The sequence below is a fragment of the Dermacentor variabilis genome, chromosome 3 (genome assembly GCF_050947875.1).
Source record: "Dermacentor variabilis isolate Ectoservices chromosome 3, ASM5094787v1, whole genome shotgun sequence".
NCBI classification, from domain to species: domain Eukaryota; kingdom Metazoa; phylum Arthropoda; class Arachnida; order Ixodida; family Ixodidae; genus Dermacentor; species Dermacentor variabilis.
In genome coordinates, this window is record NC_134570.1 from 43,418,175 (window position 1) to 43,438,099 (window position 19,925).

The 19,925-nt window shown below is 50.2% G+C and overlaps 2 protein-coding genes across 6 annotated transcripts in view; both read left to right on the top strand.

The window, feature by feature from the left end:
* The window catches only part of LOC142573939 (high-affinity choline transporter 1-like), a 35,774-nt gene extending 24,881 nt beyond the window's left edge, over positions 1–10,893 (top strand). Inside the window, exons 8-9 of the mRNA XM_075683137.1 lie at positions 5,677–5,875; positions 9,647–10,893. Coding sequence (XP_075539252.1) covers positions 5,677–5,875; positions 9,647–9,741 — 294 coding nt within the window. The 3' untranslated portion in view covers positions 9,742–10,893. The remainder of the gene's footprint in view (positions 1–5,676; positions 5,876–9,646) is intronic.
* A 4,650-nt stretch (positions 10,894–15,543) lies between these two features.
* LOC142575473 (uncharacterized) overlaps positions 15,544–19,925 on the top strand; it is a 74,078-nt gene continuing 69,696 nt past the window's right edge. For 4 of the 5 annotated variants that reach the window (XM_075684866.1, XM_075684868.1, XM_075684864.1 and 1 more), the window contains exons 1-3: positions 15,544–15,858; positions 16,485–16,592; positions 18,932–19,087. In XM_075684866.1, the coding sequence (XP_075540981.1) occupies positions 15,636–15,858; positions 16,485–16,592; positions 18,932–19,087 (487 nt within the window). In that variant the 5' untranslated portion in view covers positions 15,544–15,635. The remainder of the gene's footprint in view (positions 15,859–16,484; positions 16,593–18,931; positions 19,088–19,925) is intronic. The other variant, XM_075684867.1, reaches the window with a different exon arrangement.

Here is a 19,925-nt window from a genome sequence, read left to right on the forward strand (position 1 = left end):
CATAATATTTTTAGCGCAAAGAAACGCACGACACGAGGGAAGGCGCACGGGTCACTAGCGCCGCTTCCTGTCTGCCTTCTCTCGTGTCGTGCGTTTCTTTGCGCTAAAAAACATTAACGTGCAATACCAACTATAGCCCACCAGTCTGTTTAGGAGAATAAACGCCAACACGTTGATGTACCGCGGATTTGGTGCATGTACAGGCTCGTCCACTCTTAGGGTGAACACGGCTCACCGTGGCCGCGCTCCGCGGGGCGCCAGTGCGTCCGGCGCGGCGGCGCATCGAAGCGAAGCGGCGCAGGCGCACACGGAGCCAGGGGAGGTGCTTCGCGTCGTCTGCTACAGAGCTGGAGCGCGCCGCTCCGGCTTTGCTGCAAAGTACACTTCGCTAGACCCAGGTGACTGAGCGACCGAGGCGGCGTTGCGGGAAGGCGCACTTCACTAAATGGAGCATCTTCTAGCTGGTTCGGTCTACAGTTTGTGAACAGCCTTCTTAATCAATATACATTACCAGAAACAAGCTTATCACCACATAAATCACTTAGCATGTTTTAATAAGTGATGAGGGTAAAAATACAGTCATTTCTTCGCGCTCTTTATTAGGCTGGTGCCATTTTATTTTACTCTCGCAGCACTTGGTGTAGTGCATACCGAGAAACCTATTAGGCGCGCTCTTCTTCGTTGGAGTCGTCATGTGATGAGCCTAGCGCGCCATTTCGCGCATGTCTTGATGCTAGAACGAATTTGCTTAATTGACCTAAAGAAGCGACCTAAACCCGCAATAAATTCCACAGAAAGTTAGAGAACGATTGTTCAATCATGCATCATCATGTTTGCCATCGATTTTACCATTAAGGAGGGCAATAATATTATTTCGACAGCAACTAAGAAGTGACATCTGCTACTTCGCAGCTTTCTTATTGACGCGTTAATGTCGCTGGTAGGGGTGCATGGAGCGCTTTACGCGATGTAGGAAAGGACTCTCCCCTGCATAGCAACTGATTTGGCGGCAGTTTTACTCACCCTTTTCATCTTTCTACATCATATAAAAAAAATTCATTTTTGTTGTCACAGATTGGTTAAAATCGCCGAAGCGGTGCCGGTCCTTTGACGGCTACCTGACGTGAGAAGTCGCATTCTTATTTAGAGGAATCGTCGGTCAGTTATTTGATTACAGTGATTAGGTGGAGTGAAACATGTGGCGCCGTCGTTTATTTGGTTGTTTGTTTGTTTTCTCCTTGGAGTCGATGCATTCCGCATGCGAATGCCCTTTCTGTCCGTTTTGAAGAGGTAATTGAAGTGGAAAATCTATAATCTACATGTCTGTTTTCTAGCTTAAATAATGTCTTGCCGGGTAATTAAGTCGTTACTCGCTTGTATTTCATTTCAGTACTTCCTCGGAATAGGTCATATGCATATTCTCACTAGCATATAATTGTGCGATATGCGTCCCGAAGCAGCACATGGCCTCTGCGTTACGCCATATAGGTGGGCATCGGATAAATTTGGAGAAAAGGAGGAATTGATTTCTATTTTTTTTAGGGGTTACGGGGGTGGCGAGGCTGAGTGGGTAAAACCCAAATATGAATACGGCACAGGAACCCTTGCCTTGAACAAGCGATGCTGTTGCCGTCGTGGGGAAGTGGCCGGTCCGTGTGTTGGACGAACGTGGCCACGATAATTAAACCGGCGGTCATGAGGCCGGCCCGGTGTCGTCTGCCGATAGCATGGCGGTGGTCGGCCAACGGGCTCGACATTTATCGACTTCGGCGACAGAAACGCTGTAACAGTGCAGGATTTTATTTCCCCGGTGCACTTTCGGAAACTGGCCATGTCGCGGGTACCGGAAAAAGAAAGACGACGCATTGTTGATCTGTGCCTACAAAACTATCTTCAACGCGTTATATCACAGATGACAAAAAGGTCACTGAAAACAGTGAATCGAATAGTCCAGGCTTACAAGAACGATGGAAGAATTGCGGATGCTCCCCGTAAAGCCCGGCAAACAGTGACCACTGAAGCTGAATACATGACCATTGTTGCGGCGGCGGCTGCTGCAAACCCGACCTTTATCGCTCGGGAAATTAAGAACAGCCTCTGGCTGGGTGATGTCTCTGACACAACTATCAAGCGTCGCCTCTACGCCCCAGCCTAATAAAGAGCGCGAAAAAATGACTGTATTTTTACCCTCATCACTTATAAAAACATGCTAAGTGATTTATGTGGTGATAAGCTTGTTTCTGTTAATGTATATTGATTAAGCAGGCTGTTCACAAGCTGTAGACCGAACCAGCTGGAAAATGCTCCAGTAAGTGAAGTGCACCTTCCCGCAACGCCGCCTCGGTCGCTCAGTCACCTGGGTCTAGCGAAGTGTACTTTGCAGCAAAGCCGGAGCGGCGCGCTCCAGCTCTGTAGCAGACGACGCGAAGCACCTCCCCTGGCTCCGTGTGCGCCTGCGCCGCTTCGCTTCGATGCGCCGCCGCGCCGGACGCACTGGCGCCCCGCGGAGCGCGGCCACGGTGAGCCGTGTTCACCCTAATGGTACGTTCACACTGAGGAATCCGGCGTCTACAACGAATGGAATTCTCCCGCCGCCGAAAATCGCGTAGTTCACACTGCTTGCGGACCGCGCCGCCGGAAAGACATACAGCGCCATCTGCCCCATAAAGTGCTAACCTCCAATCAAGCGCGGGATATCCCGGATGTTCGCGCGGCTCGAAATTGCGCAGTTGTCTCCGCTCGCGTCGAGTTCGTGTGTTTATGTTGCGCGTCTCCATCATTACTTGGAAATACATTATTGATGAACCCCGAGCAAGAAGAGGCAGTACTGCTCGGCCTGTTGGCAAGCACCTTTCTGGCGATGCATGACGCGCAGAAGCATTCGCCGAAGCTCGCGATCGATCTTGTGCCACAAGTCGTCCTTCAGCACGTTGTCTTTGTGCTTCAAGTGGCGCTTATCGTAGATGACTGGGTGGTTGCGCACCAGTTCGATGAGCATTTCGGATGTGGATGTCGCGGCGGTCTTTGATGACTGCGACGACTGCGACAGGACGTGAGACTCGGCCGCCATCTTTGGAAGTCCTGTTTCGCGCTCCCCTCGCTCCCCGATTGGTCAGCGCCGCGCGGCGGCGAGGCAATCCGGCGGCAGCTGCCGCAAAAATCGGTACGGGAGCGATCGGCGCGGAAGGGGCTATTCCGGCGGATCTCGCCGCCGCCGAACTGGGTTCCGCCGAACTGGGCGCCGCTCCAGACGCCGAATGTCTCAGTGTGAACGGGGCATAAGAGTGGACGAGCCTGTACGTTAAAGAATGTGAATCTACCGCATCTTTCGCTCGATTCTATTGCTTCATTTCTTATCATCCGCTGCTCACAACCAGTCAATTCTAGTGATAGCGTAGGGCGGGTGGGCTGGCAGTACGTAATGTATAATGCAGCGCGAAAAAAAAAAAATACAGTAAAACCGTTAAATTATTTTTATCTACTTTCAACCGCTACCGAATTCCGTATTTGTCTTTTTCTTTTTAATATACCAACTTTAATATGTACTCATACAGGTTAGCATGCTTTGTAATGACATTTCTTATTTTCTCGTGTGTCTCATATGTGGGAATTGGACACGAGCTGATGCTTCTTTTTAAACAAAATAACTTGGGCACGTGAACTAGGTTTCACAGGAAAAGTAGAAATCTGCCTATCATGAAAGGGATCAGGCAAGGAGGCGCAATCTCCCGAATGCTATTCACGTTCTGTATGCTTAGAAGAAGTATTCAAGTTATTAGTCTGGAAAGGCTTAGGAGTGAGGATCAACGGCGAATATCACAGCAACCTTCGGTTTGCAGATGACATTGTCCTGTTCAGGAACACCGGGGACGAATTAATATGAAGGTTAATTGAAGGTTAATATGCAGAAGACAAATATAATGTTCAATAGCCTGGCAAGGAAACAAGAATTCAGAATCGCCAGTCAGCCTATATATAGAGCCTGTACAGGAGCACGTTTATCTAGGTCAATTACTCGCAAGGGATCCTGATCATGAGAAGGAAATTTACAGAGGAAGTAAAATGGGTTGGAGTGCATACGGCAGACATTGTCAGATCGTGACTGGAAGCTTACCACTATAGTGGAGAAGAAAGGTGTACAATGAATGCACTCTACCAGTGCTAACCTATGGGGCAGAAACTTGGAAGTTAACAAAGAAGCCCGAGAACATCTTAACGACCGCGCAAAAAGCGAGGGAGCGAAAAATGTTAGGGGTAACATTACGAGATGGAAAAAGAGCGGTGTGGATCAGGGAGCAAACGGGGATAGTCGATAGTCTAGCTGTCATTAGGAGAGAAAAAAAACATACTGCTAGGCAGGGCTATACGGTAGGGTAGGGTATAGATAGCCGGTAGGTGCGTAGGGTAGATGACCGGTGGACCATTACAGTTACAGAATGGGTACCAAGTAAAGGGAGGCGCAGTCGAGGACGGCAGAAAACTTGGTGGGGGGATAAAATTACGAAATTTACAGGCAAAAGTTGGAATGGGCGAGTGCAAGACGGGTGTACTTGAAGATCGCAGGCAGAGGCCTTCGTCCTGCAGTGAGCTTAAAAAGATGGCTGCTGCTGATGGGTTCTTACAGTCACCACTCAATCTGCGTGGTAACGCAAGGAAATCAACGTGGCGACAGCTAATACACAACCAATTTTATGCAGCCAATTTTACGTGAGTCTTGCGAATGAGCTGGATTCACCCGACAGACAGAATGCCGCGGACGAGCATGACGTAGCTCACAGCGCAGGCGTAGATCAGCTGCCGACGCCCGTGTCACGCTCGTCTGCAGACTCAAGCACATATGACGTCAACAGACAATCCCATATTTGTGGAATGTAGACTGTGCACGTAACAGTTCTGCGGAAGCCCGCAAGGTGGGGATAAGTAATTAATTGAGGCAAAATGAGACATCCACCCAGACATAGCAATTGGTATTCAAAGGAAACCCATACGGGTTCCTCGAAAGAAAAGCCTCGCAGTTGAAGAAAAATTTGTCGCGGTCTGGGTCTTGAACCCGGGACCACCGCCTTTCCGGGGCAGTCGCTCTAATATCTGAGCTAACCAGGCGGCTAGCAGATGGCAGGGCCAAGTCAAATTTGTCAACAACACGAAGCAAGGCAAGAGTTTGACCTAACAGTTCTGCGGAAACCCGCAAGGTGGAAAGAAGTAGTCAATAAAGGGAAACTGAGACATCCACCCAAACGTAACTAAGTGCTACAAAAAAAAAAAAGAAAGAAAAAACCCAGCGGGTTCTGTATGGGTTTCCTTTGTAGCACTTAGCTAAGTTTGGGCGGACGTCTCATTTTCCCTTTATAAAATTTCGCCTAGAAGGACTCTGGTACAAACGTTGATGCCATATAAACTCTCTGTCGCATGCTGAATGCTTTTTGACGCTACCGTGGGTCGGGCAACGCTTCGCTTACCAAGTTCAAGCATGCCATAAAACGGGCGCGCGTCAGTTGCCGTTTAGTGTCGTCTCATTTCCATCGAAGTCCAAGCGGCTGGCGTGGACAGCCCTCGTATAGGAAGCTGAAACAGCCTCGACGCCACCTGGCCAGTGCGCGTTGCTGATGCAGGTCGCCATCTGGAGTATTTTGCCCACGCCCGTCGTGAACTGTGCGGTGTTCCTTCTTCGTGCAGGCGTCCGAGACGGAAGTGGCCGTGATTCTGCGAATCGCGATCTGCTTGATCGGCGCCTCGGCCACCTACCTGGCGCTGTCGGTGCATTCGGTGTTCGAACTGTGGACACTGTGCTCGGACGTGGTGTACGTGCTCCTCTTCCCGCAGTTCGTGTGCATCTTCTACCTCAAGGACGCCAACACCTATGGCTCTATCATAGGTAAAAGACTATAGAAAAAAAAACTTTATTAAGGCTGCAGCCTCTGTGACACTGCCTGCATGGCCTCCAAGATTACACGCAAATCTCAGAAGCCGTACTGCATGTCCCACATGTGCCGCCATGGCCGTAAGTGGTGCTGGGTGACACTAACTTCTGCAACAGGACGAAGCATATGCCTGCTGCGACAAAAGTCCCGAGACAACTCAGCAAACTGTAATGGAATGCCGAGATATTGATCGAGTGAGCCCCGTATAGAAGCGCTGCGATTTAAAGCTGACGCTTATCTCGACTGCTGATCAATTAACGCTCCATGAACTGGTCATCGGTCGAGATTAGCAACTTGCAGGAGCCACTTTAAAGTATCGATGGAAAAGTCACAGTTTCGCCCGAAAGACGAAACATCGATTGCGATAGCAAATTAGTAGGCAGCTACACGAAGTAAGGGTAGTGGATTTATCGGCTGTATAAACTTGTAAACATTCGCTTACTAACTAAATTAACAAGCACGGTGTCACGCGCGCACAGGTTAACATGAACACGCCTCACTCGATGTCCGCGGCAATTCGTTGTCCAAACGCTGGAGTGAACAAGCGCGGTAGCAGCAGCGAGTGAATTGACCTTCGTGCTCCGTCTCGTTTCAACGCGAACTAAGCGTCGAAAGCACAGCGCATACGAAGCTACCAACGCTCGGCGCACTTTGTCCCGCGCGCCGCGCCGTACGCAGCGGCCGCCGGAGTAGAACGCCCCTCCTGCTCCCGTCTTGCAGTACCCCCCCCCCCCCCCCGGTGCCTCGCGCGCGACGGAAGCCGGCGCGCTTCCTCCCCGATTCCTCTCTTGCGCGCGCGAGATTGAGCCACTATCGTCGGCTGACCCTCGCAAGTTTTCACTCGCGCATACAGCATACGGAGCGCGGCGACGATGTTATTGCCCTTGAACTTTTTACGGAACATTTACGGCATTTTGCCATCGGCGACGCCGATGGCAAAATTGCGCCTGGAGTGTCCATATAATTGAAAGCTGGGAAGAGATTAAGCCGGGGCCAGGCATAGGTAACTGTACATAGGTGATTTAATCAGGAGAGAGAATATAAACTAGAGATATGCAAAATACTAGACTTTAATAGATGCAGTAAAATATGGTGAGCTCAGACGGGCTAGCGATATTGGTCGCGCTAAATCGTGCCGCGCGTACGGAGAAGTTACTAGTAATCAAAGAACACGTTCGAGAACAACCAGTGTAAAATTCTACCTTCGCCGGCTGCGCGTTCTTCAATATGCTTCACTACGTCTATACTGATAGCTGTAGCTGAGTGGTAGAAATGTGTCATTTGGGTGAATTGGTACAGATCTACGGTGGAAAAACAAAGCAACTTCATACGGACGCTGAAAGAAAAGACATGCACCGGCGTTTAACTTGCGAGTGTCAGCCACCTTATGATGATGATCTTTTGTTGGAGTCACCTATGTTCAGTCGGCGTCTCCATTGTGTAAAGCGGGGGAACGGCGGCTGCCGGAGCGCTCAGGAGCCAGCCAATGACGTCTAACAGTAGTTGCTGGGCCAAAACGTGCCCAGCAGCTAGCGTTAGACGTCGCTGGCTGCCTCAGGAGGGCCCCGGAGGCCGCCGTTCCAGCGCTCTACACAAGGGTGACGCCGACTGAACATATATGTGATTCCAACAAAAGATCATCATCATAAGGTGGCTGACACTCGCTAGGTAAACGCCGGTGTATCTCTTTTCTTTAAGCGTCCGTATGAAGGTGCGTTGTTTTTCACCGTACATGTGTACCAACTCACCGAAATGGCACATTTTTATCACTGAGCTAGCTTTTTTAGTATATAAACATAGTGAAGCGTAGTGAATGCGGAACGCGGAGCGGACCAAGATGAAAATTTTGCATTGGTTGGTGGTTCTCTGACATTCTTTGAATACTACTATCTTCTCCGAACGGGGGGGCACGAGTTAGCGACGCCAAATTTTGTCAGCGTATGTATGAAAGCGGTGCAGACAAGGAGTCATATGTGGCACGAAGACAGGAATGCGACAGAGAGCAGTGATTCGACAAAGAAACGTTCCCTTGTGTTGAAGTGTTGCAGCAATCATTTGCTCATTTCACCGATTGGCCGCACTCAGTCATCCACGCCACTGCTTGCGTCAGCGCGGAAATTTCGAAGATTCAAAGTAGGACCTCCGAGGTCTGGAGGCGCTCGCTCGCCATCCGATCTCGGAGGCCATGTTTCGACATGAATGGTCGTTTTGGACGGCCTCCCGCAGCGTTCGCGCTGGGTGCCTACTCGCGCTGGTTGTGCGGCGAGCCGTCCGCGGGCTCGACGACGTTGATACGCGTGCCCCTGCACGATCCCGAGCGGGCCCAACAGTTTCCTTACCGGCTGGCCTGCATGGTGCTAAGCCTCGCCGCGCTCGTCATCGGCTCGCTGGTGTCCGCCATGGCGTTCGAGAAGCACTGGCTGCCGCCGCACTGCGACGTGTTCGGCTGCTTCCGCGCGTCGCAACCCGGAGAGGGTGCAAGCCGACGCGACGGCAAGCTCTGGACCAGGCCTGTACGTAGCGAGTAACAAGAAATCGCGTTTTAACGAGAACGGCTAGCTCTCTATATACCGCGTTAGCGTCATTTTGTTTTTGTTGCGAACGTGGTTATGCGCATTATGCCAGTCGCGAGTTGTCGAGCATAAGTTACATCCCTATCCAATGTATACTCGAACATGGGTCTGCCTCGGTATTCAGCGAAACTAATAACCCCGTTTCATAAAGCTCCACACAAATTGTTGTAGCTAGCTGCCACATCACCTCCGAAACTTTCGGCGGGGTGCGTTGCTGCACATCGGAGATCTCGGAGGCCCACGCCTGTACTTCTGAGTCAGCCGCATGTCACCGCGATCCACGTGTCACATACACTTCAGACGGCCGAGCAGAAAAGCGTTTAAGGGGCAGATCGTCGTCGTGGCTGCGATTTTAATAACAGCTTTAGAAATAAAGGATCGAGGTGAAGTAAAGTCAAGGAGAAAGAAATTCGACGTAGTTACTCGATGTATTTTATGTCCTGCTACACATCACTCTTACCGAGGTAGTGTTTTTCGAAGTCGAAGTATATTTATTTTCAAATGGATGAGACTAGAGTTCCTATAAAACGAGATCATTAGGGCAACTTCGTGACGTATTGACGTTCTATTATTATTATTATTATTATTATTATTATTATTATTATTATTATTATTATTATTATTATTATTATTATTATTATTATTATTATTATACAGGCTCAGGAGCAACCCGACATTGCTATTCGTACTCGACTTTGCTATCAATATTTTCCACTCGAGTACAAGCCGTCAAAATGTGCACTGAGCATTGGTTCTCAGATGAAGCGTTTCTCACATATGTCCCTGCGGATTTCTCTGAAACCGCTCGCAGACTCCACAGGGCCCGCGAACCATATATACCCTACGAAGAACTATACGTTTGCAGAGGTGGTCTGGTGCGTTCTTTACTGGAGGAGACACACATATAGGCAAGCGAACAAACAAATTTATTTGTTTAGATTAAGAGAGATTAGCACCGCATTGTGGTAGTCGTCTACGTCCGGGTGCGGACAGCCGTAGCCTCGTAGCCGGTGCCCTGTACACAGGATTCTCGTAGTTGTTACACACGGCACATCACGGGATGTCGGTCGAGCTGTCCATGAGAATTGCTCGCTGCATGACATACTGTGTATGAGAAAAGGCCGTAGGCACCGAATACCCGAAACCATGCAGGAAGTCACCGAGTACGAGCAGACCATCAAGACAGGTGCGGAGAGCGTCAGGTCGGAGCTGACCAACAGGAACGAGCGCTCGCAGATGCCTGCTGAGGGGTCGCGCGCGATGAACGTGGCTGTGTCCGAAATGTCCGGCAAGAGCTATCGCAGCCAGAGAACGACGGGCTCGAACAGACGACGCAAGTCTAGGGCTGCTGCGGCTTCCACAAGGACGCCCGAGATGAGCAACAGGGGTAGTCGCGTCGGCAAGCATCGGAAGCACCACGCCAAGAAGACAATCAACGAGACGCACATGACCATCAAGGACGCGGAGATATCCGGCTCCTCTCGGAGGGCGCGGCATGGCAGCAGGCTCTCGCACAAATAGTGCCTGTGGGGGAGTGAACGAGCGGGCGCGGTTTCTTCCTGGACTATACGGTTCCTCGATGCCAGCGCGGTAGCACACCCCCTGTCCTGGACCGGGACCATGCTGCGCCGCTTGCACCGCAGTACCAAGGACGGTCGCACCCGGTCCTGGGGCGAAATCGTGCTAAACCGCAGCATGGCATCAGGACCAAGGAAGGCCTCGCTCGCCGTTGAGCTTCACCGTCTCCATCTTAATATGTGTTTGTGTGTGTGAGAAGCCGGATGCGTGTGTGTTGTGCCGGGTAACCGGGATAGTAAATGGGCAGCGCGTTCATAGCGAAGACACTGGCGATGTGCTTGCCACAAGTGCGGAGGACAATGACGGTGCTTCGGCGAAACAAAGTGCGGTCGCCAGGCACATTCGTCTGGTGGAAATGTTAGTTCAGCGAGAACTCCCGTATGTCTGGGACGACGACGGCCCATGGGCGGGACGCTTTCTTCCACCACGCATCTGGTGGCGCAAGCTTGGTCTCCAAGATCGCACACGCGCATCTCTGAGGCCACGGTACAAGCTGCCAGGGAGGCTTGCCCTTTGTGCTGACTTGCTTGGTTAAGGGGAAGAATGGGCCGCGTGACTGGAAGCCAGGACGTCCATCAATTGAGCTAAATTAGCTGTCAACTTATCATGCTGAAGTGTGCAGGTTTCTGCAGGCACGGGATAGCGAAACGCTGTGCCTGTTTTATACGTGGTTAACCTTAATAATTGCGCGTTATTTGAAATGAATACCTAAGCGAAAAGTTCAGTCTTCTAGTTACTAAACTTTCGCTTAAAGCATGGTCCCAATTGGGGCGCCTGAGAAACATCGGCTCGGTTATACACAAGGCTGTTTGAGACATTGGAAAATCACTTTGTATATGCATAGGAGTCGCCTCATCCAGCTGTCTGGCTTGGTATATAGAGGAAGTGGTCCAACGCAAAAAAAAAGCAATGGGTATCTGGCGACTCTTTTGTAAATGCATTACTCATATTAGAATGGAGTGCGGTTACAATCATCGGGGCAAATGTAGTTGCACAAACGTATTGTCGCTAATTCGCTCCCCTATCGTCATTGCACAAATGTTTACCATTGCAAACGTACTGCAACGGGATGTGCGAGAATCCTGAAAAGTGGAGTTTAGGGGAGCGCCAATTGTCGCCCGCAGAAAGGAGCTGCTGGCACGCTATTGCTTTTGGGATTAGGCGTACGTGTAATGCGTTGCAATATACGTTTCTACTTGTTTCTCCCGCAAACCACAAATGGACAACGTAAGACGTCGCTACACATTTTTACGCATCTGTCCGAATGGACATGCCTGCTGGTGAGTTCAGTATAAGGCCGCTAACCTAGCTGCACATGCTGCTGTGCATGCCGATCAACAGGTGAGCTGCTCAGGTGCCTTAACATATTCAACGTCCCCGATGCATCTGCGGTCTCTACTGGCGTGCTCCCTCCGCCTGAAGGTCTAACCGGCGAAGCAATAGAATGTTGCAGCATGCCACGAGGCGATCGACGAACAAACTTATTTGTGCTTGTCGTCGGGGCTATATGTGCGCGTTTGTGCCGTCCTTGCATTCGCTTGCACGTGCTTCACCGCGAATTACTTTCGCTGGAGGAGGTGATCGTTTCTACAGTGTTTGCGCGGTGCGCGATGTTCTATAATCTATAGGGAATAGAATGCCCCTTTGGTTACGGTGTTCGAAAATGTGAAGCGCGTGCAAACGAACGCCATGAACTTCGCAACCTCGCAACCTATTCGCAGCCGAAGACCGCGGCCGTATCGGAAACTCGTGGCACCAGGAGCGCGACCGGCACTTAGACGCTACCACGCACTCTCTTGATAGAGCTTTGTATAGTCGGGTCTTTGTGCGCGCGACAAGTGATCAGCCACTTAGGGTGTACACTGAAATCTAGTACACTCCACGCTTGCTATATTTATGCGGATTGGGGTCAATGATGATGACAATAACGATGATAAGAGCATTTGCTGTGCGGACGTAGAATGATGCCACAGAGGAAGATGAAAATGACTTGCTGTGCGTCGCTCTGCGATTGCTTGGGCCTTCAAGCAATACTGCGCGATTTCTCTTCTGCGTTTATTTTCAACTCCTTTATTGGGTCTTATTTATTCATTTAAGCTTATTTTATTTTAAATACGCCGTGCGCGTCTTGGCCAATCCCTCGTGGAGCATCCCTCGTGGCCGTACATAGTATGAAAATCATTATCAGCTTATATGGATCTGATGACGGCATTCAATACAGTTCACGCGTCCTGCTTTCGCAAACATGTTCAATCTGTCTCCGCTAAGACGAAGTCAAAAGAAAGCCAATAAAGTATTCTGCTAGAGGCATTCGCCGTCTCCATCGTCGACTCGAATTCCAGGCTCAATTGATGCGCTACGGTACGCACCTCGAAGCCCGTATACAGTAGCCGAAAAGGTTGCACTCGCGCTGCCTGTGCTCGGTGGTCGCAGAGAGGCAATTTATAGCGATTCCAAGGCCTACCAAACCGGGATGGTCTCCCCTCAGACCCTCCGCATTCTCCAAGGCGCCAAAAGTATCTCTCCCCATTTTCTCACTTGGTTTCCCGCTCACTTGGGGTCCGACTGAGGGCACTCCTTCTAACCCTAGCGAGGGTGCGCACGAGGCCGCGCGAGGACTCACCGACTGCGCCGCCTCCGCAGTACCCCTGCCCCGCGGGGAACCCTCGCTCACGTTCAATGAGATCACCACACACTACTGTCTGTCATTTGGGGTGTTCCCCCTCCTGCCTTATGCAGGGCGCGGGCGGTGACCCTTCGACTTTTACAAGCCCGTGCGTATCCTAACCTTGCGGTCCTACATGCAACATACCCTGAAAGGTATCCCAGTGCGGATTGCCCTGCCTGTGTACTAACGGCAACATCGCATCATGTGTTGTGAGAGTGTGAAGCCATCGGCTCCTCCTTCAGCGAGCATAGGTGGGCTGCGCTCTTGGGCAGCCTCGAACTCAACGACCAAACCCTGGCCGTCCAGAGTGCCCGCGATCGGGCTGTGAAGCTCGGCTACGTGGGACTAGCTGGGTGGCGCGGGGTCTCACCTGCGTCTTCTCTGGACCGAATAAAGCTCACTCACTCACTCACTCACTCACTCACTCACTCACTCACTCACTCACTCACTCACTCACTCACTCACTCACTCACTCACTCACTCACTCACTCACTTTGAAATAAAATCTAAACTTTGCAAGAGAAAATAAAATATGAAAAGTATGCAGGCAGAGAGGTTAACCAGATTAACTGCCCGTTTGGCTACTCTGCACCGGATGAAAGGGAAAGCGTACAAAAGAAAGATAACTAAAGAAAATGCGACATTGAAATAGCAACGGTGTATAAAAAAATCCAGCGATCAAATAACAAATACATTTTCACCTAAAAGTTTAGGTGAAATATCTCTTAAGATATATTTTGGTCGATCAACTGACTATAAACCTATTTAATAATTCTAGCATATCTGATAATGTTTGACGGACAGTTCATTCGTTGGTCCCTCTCCACTTACGGCTAGTCCACGTAAGAATGTCGCCGAATCACAGTAGACTACATTTAAATGAATTAGCAAATTAGCTCGCCAGAGTGTCCCATGAATGATCCTGTAGTTTCCACTTTACCCGTTACGACAAAGCTGTCTCCGGACAGATAACAAAAATTCTGCCTAAATCAGTGTGTGAGGGGGGGGGGGTGACATTCTGTAAGTGTCCACCTAGTGGACATGCCATTTCGTCTGCTGCTAAAGTTTTGATTGGCCGGGCTGGGATACGCGTCAGAAGGAGACATGCTCTCCCAACCAATCAGCACTTCAGCAGCAGACAAAATGGACACGTCCACTAAGTGGACACTTACAGAATACTCCCACAGGGTTCCGCAAAGCAAGCTGTATTGTCGAATTTTGACTTCCAGCTTCTAATTTGTAGTAACGCAGGCACAACGACACGGACAAGGAAGGCGCGTCAGACTACACACAGCGCTAACTTCCAGCAACAGAACCAACAGATAGCCTACCAACAAGCCTATGTAGCTAACCTTATTCACTTCAGGCATTTTAAGTTTCCTTCGTCATGATCATCATCATCAGCCTATTGACGTCCACTGCAGGACGAAGGCCTCTCCCTGCAATCTCCAATTACCCCTGTCCTGCGCCAACCGATACCAACTTGCGCCAGTAAATTTCCTAATTTCATCCATCCACTTAGTTTTCTGCCGTCCTCAACTGCGCTTCCCTTCGTTTGGCACCCATTCTGTAACTCCCATGGTCCACCCTTATATAGTTTCCTTATAAATAGAATTCCAACTGATGACCATAAAGTTGTATATAGAAGATTGCTATGCCGTATTCCATGGTTAAATTAATGTCGAACACATCATGCCACATTGTCTCGTTTGGACGACAGATCCGTTTCGGAGCAGAAGACTCTGGGGCTGTGGAACAGCAGGTAAAGTGCACTGCGAGCAATAATAGCACTGTGGACATTTTTAACGAAGAGCTGCCTTACCTCCAGGCTCTATAGCTAGACGTACATGGCAGACGCCTGAGCGCTGTGTCGTGGGTGAGGCGTGCATGTCGGCACATGCATGTCCATCACACGTGTACGGGTAGTTCAGTGCACACTATCAAAATCATCCTCACTCTCTCCTTACCTTCCTTCCTCTCTCCTACGCGGAATAGCATGCCAGAGAGAAAGCTCCTCCTGCCGACCTATGTCTACTTTTCTCGTCACAAAGCGTTCTCTCTCTCATCCTCCAATTTGTGGGTATGTGCCATAGAGTTTCTCACTATAACACCTAGAGGGAAATCTTACGCCACCGTCTATGGGAGTTTCTTAAGGGGGCACCGTGCCATCATGGGAATGACGTTATATGTGTCTGCGAGGCTCGCGTTGGCTGGTGTTGTAAGAGGCTTCGTCTAAAATGTGGATATGGCTACACAAATAACGCGTTTTCAAAGTAAAATCTTCATAAAATGTTTCCATTCACGCATATTACATCTTTACTCACCTACAGTGCATGACCAAGCGAAGAAAAGCAAGACCAGAGTACAAACTGTTTCAAAGCGAGCGCGAACCTTGTCGTCTGTCCTCCAACTTTAGCGGCCCGCTGGTACTTTTTACGTAACATATAATCGTACACGCAATAACAAGTTCTCATAGTTAAACAAAACATGTCTTTGCGTAATAATAAAGCCAAAACAGTTTTCCACGTGCTATTCTCGTACAAAATGAACCATTGTGACAGACAGAACGGTGCTTGCCAAGCGCGTTTTCAAGGTGTCCCGTCTCTCCGAGAACGATGCCAATCCGAAGTCACAAGATACCGGCATTCCCATGCGTACCACAGCGCAGCAGTGCCAGATTTCCCTCTAGGTAATGTAGTGAGAAACTCTATGGTATGTGCCCATGTCCGCTATCATCATCATTATCAACGTACGAGCATCACGCGCCGCTGCACGAGCTTCAACATGCGCGATCCGTGCAAAGAAGAAGAAGCACGAGCATCGTGGCTGAGCACGCGGCATACCTCGCGTTCGATCCTACGTCGCAGAGCTCGTCCCGGCGTTCCCGCGGTGAGGATGGCCCTGAACGTCTTGGCCGTGTTGCTGATGGTCTTCTACTACTGCGCCGTGGTGTCCGTGGGCGTGTGGTCGGGCCGCAAGATGAACGCGGACAGCAGCCTGCAGGTGTCGCGCCTCAGCGTCGAGACTCGCCGCAAGCAGGACCCGGCGCACATCCTCATGAAGCTCTTCATAGCCAACCGCCACTTGCCGCTCTGGATTGGCGTCGGCTCCATGACCGGTGAGCGCCATTCGCAGCTTCCTGCCCGAGCTCCCGCGTCGTGGCCTCCGAGATCGGGTGGCGCGGCGGAGAGTCGCCGCCAGCGCCGCACAATCTCGGAGGTCATATCCGTACAGCAGAGCATCCTTGTGCTAGCACCTGGCTACGTACGCCTTTTCAAACACAACTCTACGAGGACTAGAGAGACATCAGCTTGCTTGTATTCGCGATTAAAGAATAATGTGCCATTTATATAAAAGAAAGTGGGTGGGGGGGGGGGGGACATGTAGATTTTCGTCATTAAATTTGATGCAACAAGAAGTCTTACACTATTACGTCGCAAGATATGACGTAATTATTAATATGGAAGCTGTCACGGATCCTAACATATTTGCCACCGAATAAGTGGAGTGGCGCGTTTCTGCGACCAGTGGTCACAGCGTGCCGTCTGCGCTCGCCACCAATTAGTCGCACAATGGCCGGACGCACAAAAGTGTACATATAACACGTGATTTGACGCAGCCTTACTTTCACAAGCTGTAATCGTAAATCTTCAAATGTCAAACACAATTGCGCTGCGAAACCGCGCTTCTATGGATATATCTGGCTCTGGATATATCTGGCTGTATCTCCGACTTCCTTTTCAGCGACCTGGGTGGGCGGTGGCTACCTGAACGGAACAGCGGAGGCTGTCTACAGGCACGGAATCCTGCGCTGCCACGCCCCTCTGGGCTACGCGGTCAGCCTGGTTTTAGGTGAGCCACAGATTAGCACAAGCTCTGCCCACCAAACCGCACTGCGTGTAGGCGCAGTTTGAGGGCACTGACGTCACTGCGCGCAAGCGCTAGTCACATGGTACTTCTCCAGATTTCACGCGCCTTCTTTTTTTGGCCCGGAAAAAGCAAAACGACAGCAGCTAACCTCATCGAAAGAAAACAGTTGCACATTTATCAATACAATGTACAACTTTGTCGGTGAAATTAAGTATTGCGCTTCAGAAAATACCTTTAATATTTCGTTGATTTTTCAGTGGAGCTGTATATGGCTTGCGTGCCATAATATTTTCGTGTCCGCACACAAAATTGACATCATCAATGGCTCATGCCCCGTAAGCGATGTCCCATACCCACGTAAAGTTCATGGCTACTCGCTTTGCGTTTCTTAGTTGCGATGACACTGCCCCTGTGGTCGTCGGTGATTTCATTGCGGATGTGTGGGGACCGAAAAGGGAGCGGTTTACGCGTTCCGCGTTGCAGACATATCCCTCGCGATGCCACACCGATCCGGCCCAACCGACCACCCAGCGGCGTATACGTGCATCGATCTGACGTTGTCAGACAACGTATTTGCAGTTGCGAGTATGCCGATCAGCGCATATCACAGCGACCACAAAACCACTGTGACCGTCGTTATTGAGAATGAGTGATGCCAGTAAAGTCTTAATCACGAGGTTTCTTACCTCGATGTTTACAGCTCCTCTGGTCATTCGCCACCGCAGGGCGGAATGGCCTTGACTTTTTAATATGATGTGTTACGCACATGTAATAGATAGTTTGAGTTGCTGAAAAGGAGAGTCAAATACCTAGCTGGTCGCATTCGCGTATACCGCTCATTAGTTTTTCACGGCTTGGCGCAACTTCCTTTACGCTTCGGGGAAGAATAGAAAAAAAAAAGACTAAGGTTACCCAAGCATACCGTAGGAAAACGCGGAGGGAGCACTAGGAGTGAGCCTTAATCAAGCCTTCGAAAGCCAACTATCCGTCGTTATAGATCTTCGTGAAGATATCCCCTTCGCCTATTCTCTCTCATAAAGTCAGCCCAACACGCGACCCTGCTCGTCGGGCTCGGGCCATGTATGCTTGGTTCGCGGCGGATTTTGATTGACGCTTGCTTATTCGCGTCCTTTGCCAACCGCTCTCTGCGTGTTTTCTCCCGATGTGGTTGTGCAACTCCGGTCGTTTATTGCAGCGAAAACACTTGTTGTCCTCATCGCAATGCGAGTGCGGCAGCCAGCGGCGTAGCCAGAAATTATTTTCGGGGGGGGGGGGGGGGGGGTAGAAGGCACGTACTTCTCCGACGACTGTAAAAAATATGGTGGCCAGATAACTACCCAAATTTAGCTGACACTCGCTCCCACTCGTGAATACTATTTTTCTGGTCTTCACTATAACGTCCAGCCTCATTCACGGAAACTCGCCGAGACTCACAATCACGTATTAAATATGAGTGCACTCGTTAGAGAATAGGCCGAACAACGAGTGGGGTTTAAGTATGTTACGTAAGAATGCTCCGTGAGCTAAGTGTTTCGTCACGAGCCGCCACGCAACCGAGTGACGAACGATATTGCGTGTTTTCTGTAAGCTACTATACAAAACTTCAAAGCATGGATGTTTTCGGCTCAAAGCGCGGTGTAAGCAAATCTGGCGCAACTGACATGTTCGCGAGGGATTGCATAGAAAATAAATGCTGATCGCAACGAAAAACGTTAACCGAACCAAAAACATTACATCCTGTGGCTTCCAAGCCAATTGACAGTAAATAAATAAAAACGATGTGTGAATGACAGTAATACTGACGTAATACAGCTGCTGAAAATACGCGTACCGCACGGGAAAGCTATAGCGCAACATTTTACGAGTCGTAATGAGCTCGGAGGAATGGATATGCGACATTTACGTGTCTTCTGAAGTTTCCTGTCATTCACGCCGTTGCTGTCCGCGACAAACGTCGAAAGAGCGACTTGCTGCGCCGCACCGGCGTCGTGCGCTGCCGTTGCCGACGTATAGGCAGCGGATCCAGGCTGAGGCAAGCGACGGATGCTTCACCACGTGCACAAACATGGCGGCGCGCACGGGAGCGTGGCGAAAAGCGTCTGTATAAGTTGGTTTGCAGAGGTTGGCCATGACGTCATGATCTCGCGTAGCTCCTCCGTAGCTGTACGCAGTAGTAATCTCTCGTGCGGTGTCACAGACGCCGTACAATCATGCCCTGTCATTTCGCGATGCTTCTGGAGATAACGCTGTGCAACTACCGTATACTAGCCGTGCAACATGACGACAGCTTTGACGATGTGGGCGCACGTCACTGATCGCAGGCGGCACTTTCTTCGCGAGAAAGATGCGCGCGACCAAGCCGTTGACCATGCTGGACCCGTTCCAGAACCGCTACGGCCGGTGGATGGCGCTACTGCTCTGCTTCCCAGCTGTTGTCGGGGAAGTCTTCTGGACTGCCGCCATCTTGGCAGCGCTTGGTGCGTCTCGCTAGTCCGGCCACCTGCGTTAAAAATGTATTGCGTAACGTAAGGGAGCCAGATATAAATATCTATTTCGGCTAAAGCGCTCCCCGATTCTGCTATGTTGCCGTGATAACGTGCGAGATGACCGTGCGATCAGCGCTTCTTATGTTACGGCCGCAAAACACTCTTGCCACCCGCGCGAGCGAGTGGTTATGACTGCACTCTCTCATGATTCATTTAAACACTACCCAGATTACGGTAAAAGCCCGCACTCCCAGCATAGCCTCCGAGATCAGACAGTGAGAGGCGCGCTGTCCGATTGATAGGCACGTCATTCTTTAAGGCTTCGCGAATGTAATTAATGTAGATTCCTTTTTCTGACGCAAATGCGAACATAGAAATATCGTACGTCAAGCCGTTACCCTATGAGTGAGAAATGTGATGTTTATGCCTGGAACGAAAGGTACACACTGACGCAAGGTTACTTAACGATAGTGGCAGTTAAAAAGTTAGTTCTAACATCAAAATTCCTTTTCTTCACCACGACTTCGTCTACCCCGCTGTGGATGCCGTATCGTTACGCAAAGCTTCGCCAGACGCATCGAATCGTCAGCTCATTTCATACGCAATGCTTGACAGTGGCGCTCCCGTAGTCTCGTGAGGGTCTGCAACCTAAATTTTGGTCTATGTAGCGTCTATGTCTGAGTGCCAGCAGAGAGGAGGAGGAGGAGGAGGAATAAATTTTATTTGTGCAGAGCAGATTTGAGACCTAGGCCTCTACCTAAATGACGGCCTCGAGCCCTTGGGCCCTGGCGGCATCTTCGGCCTGCTGGATTGCCTTGAGTTGGTCTTC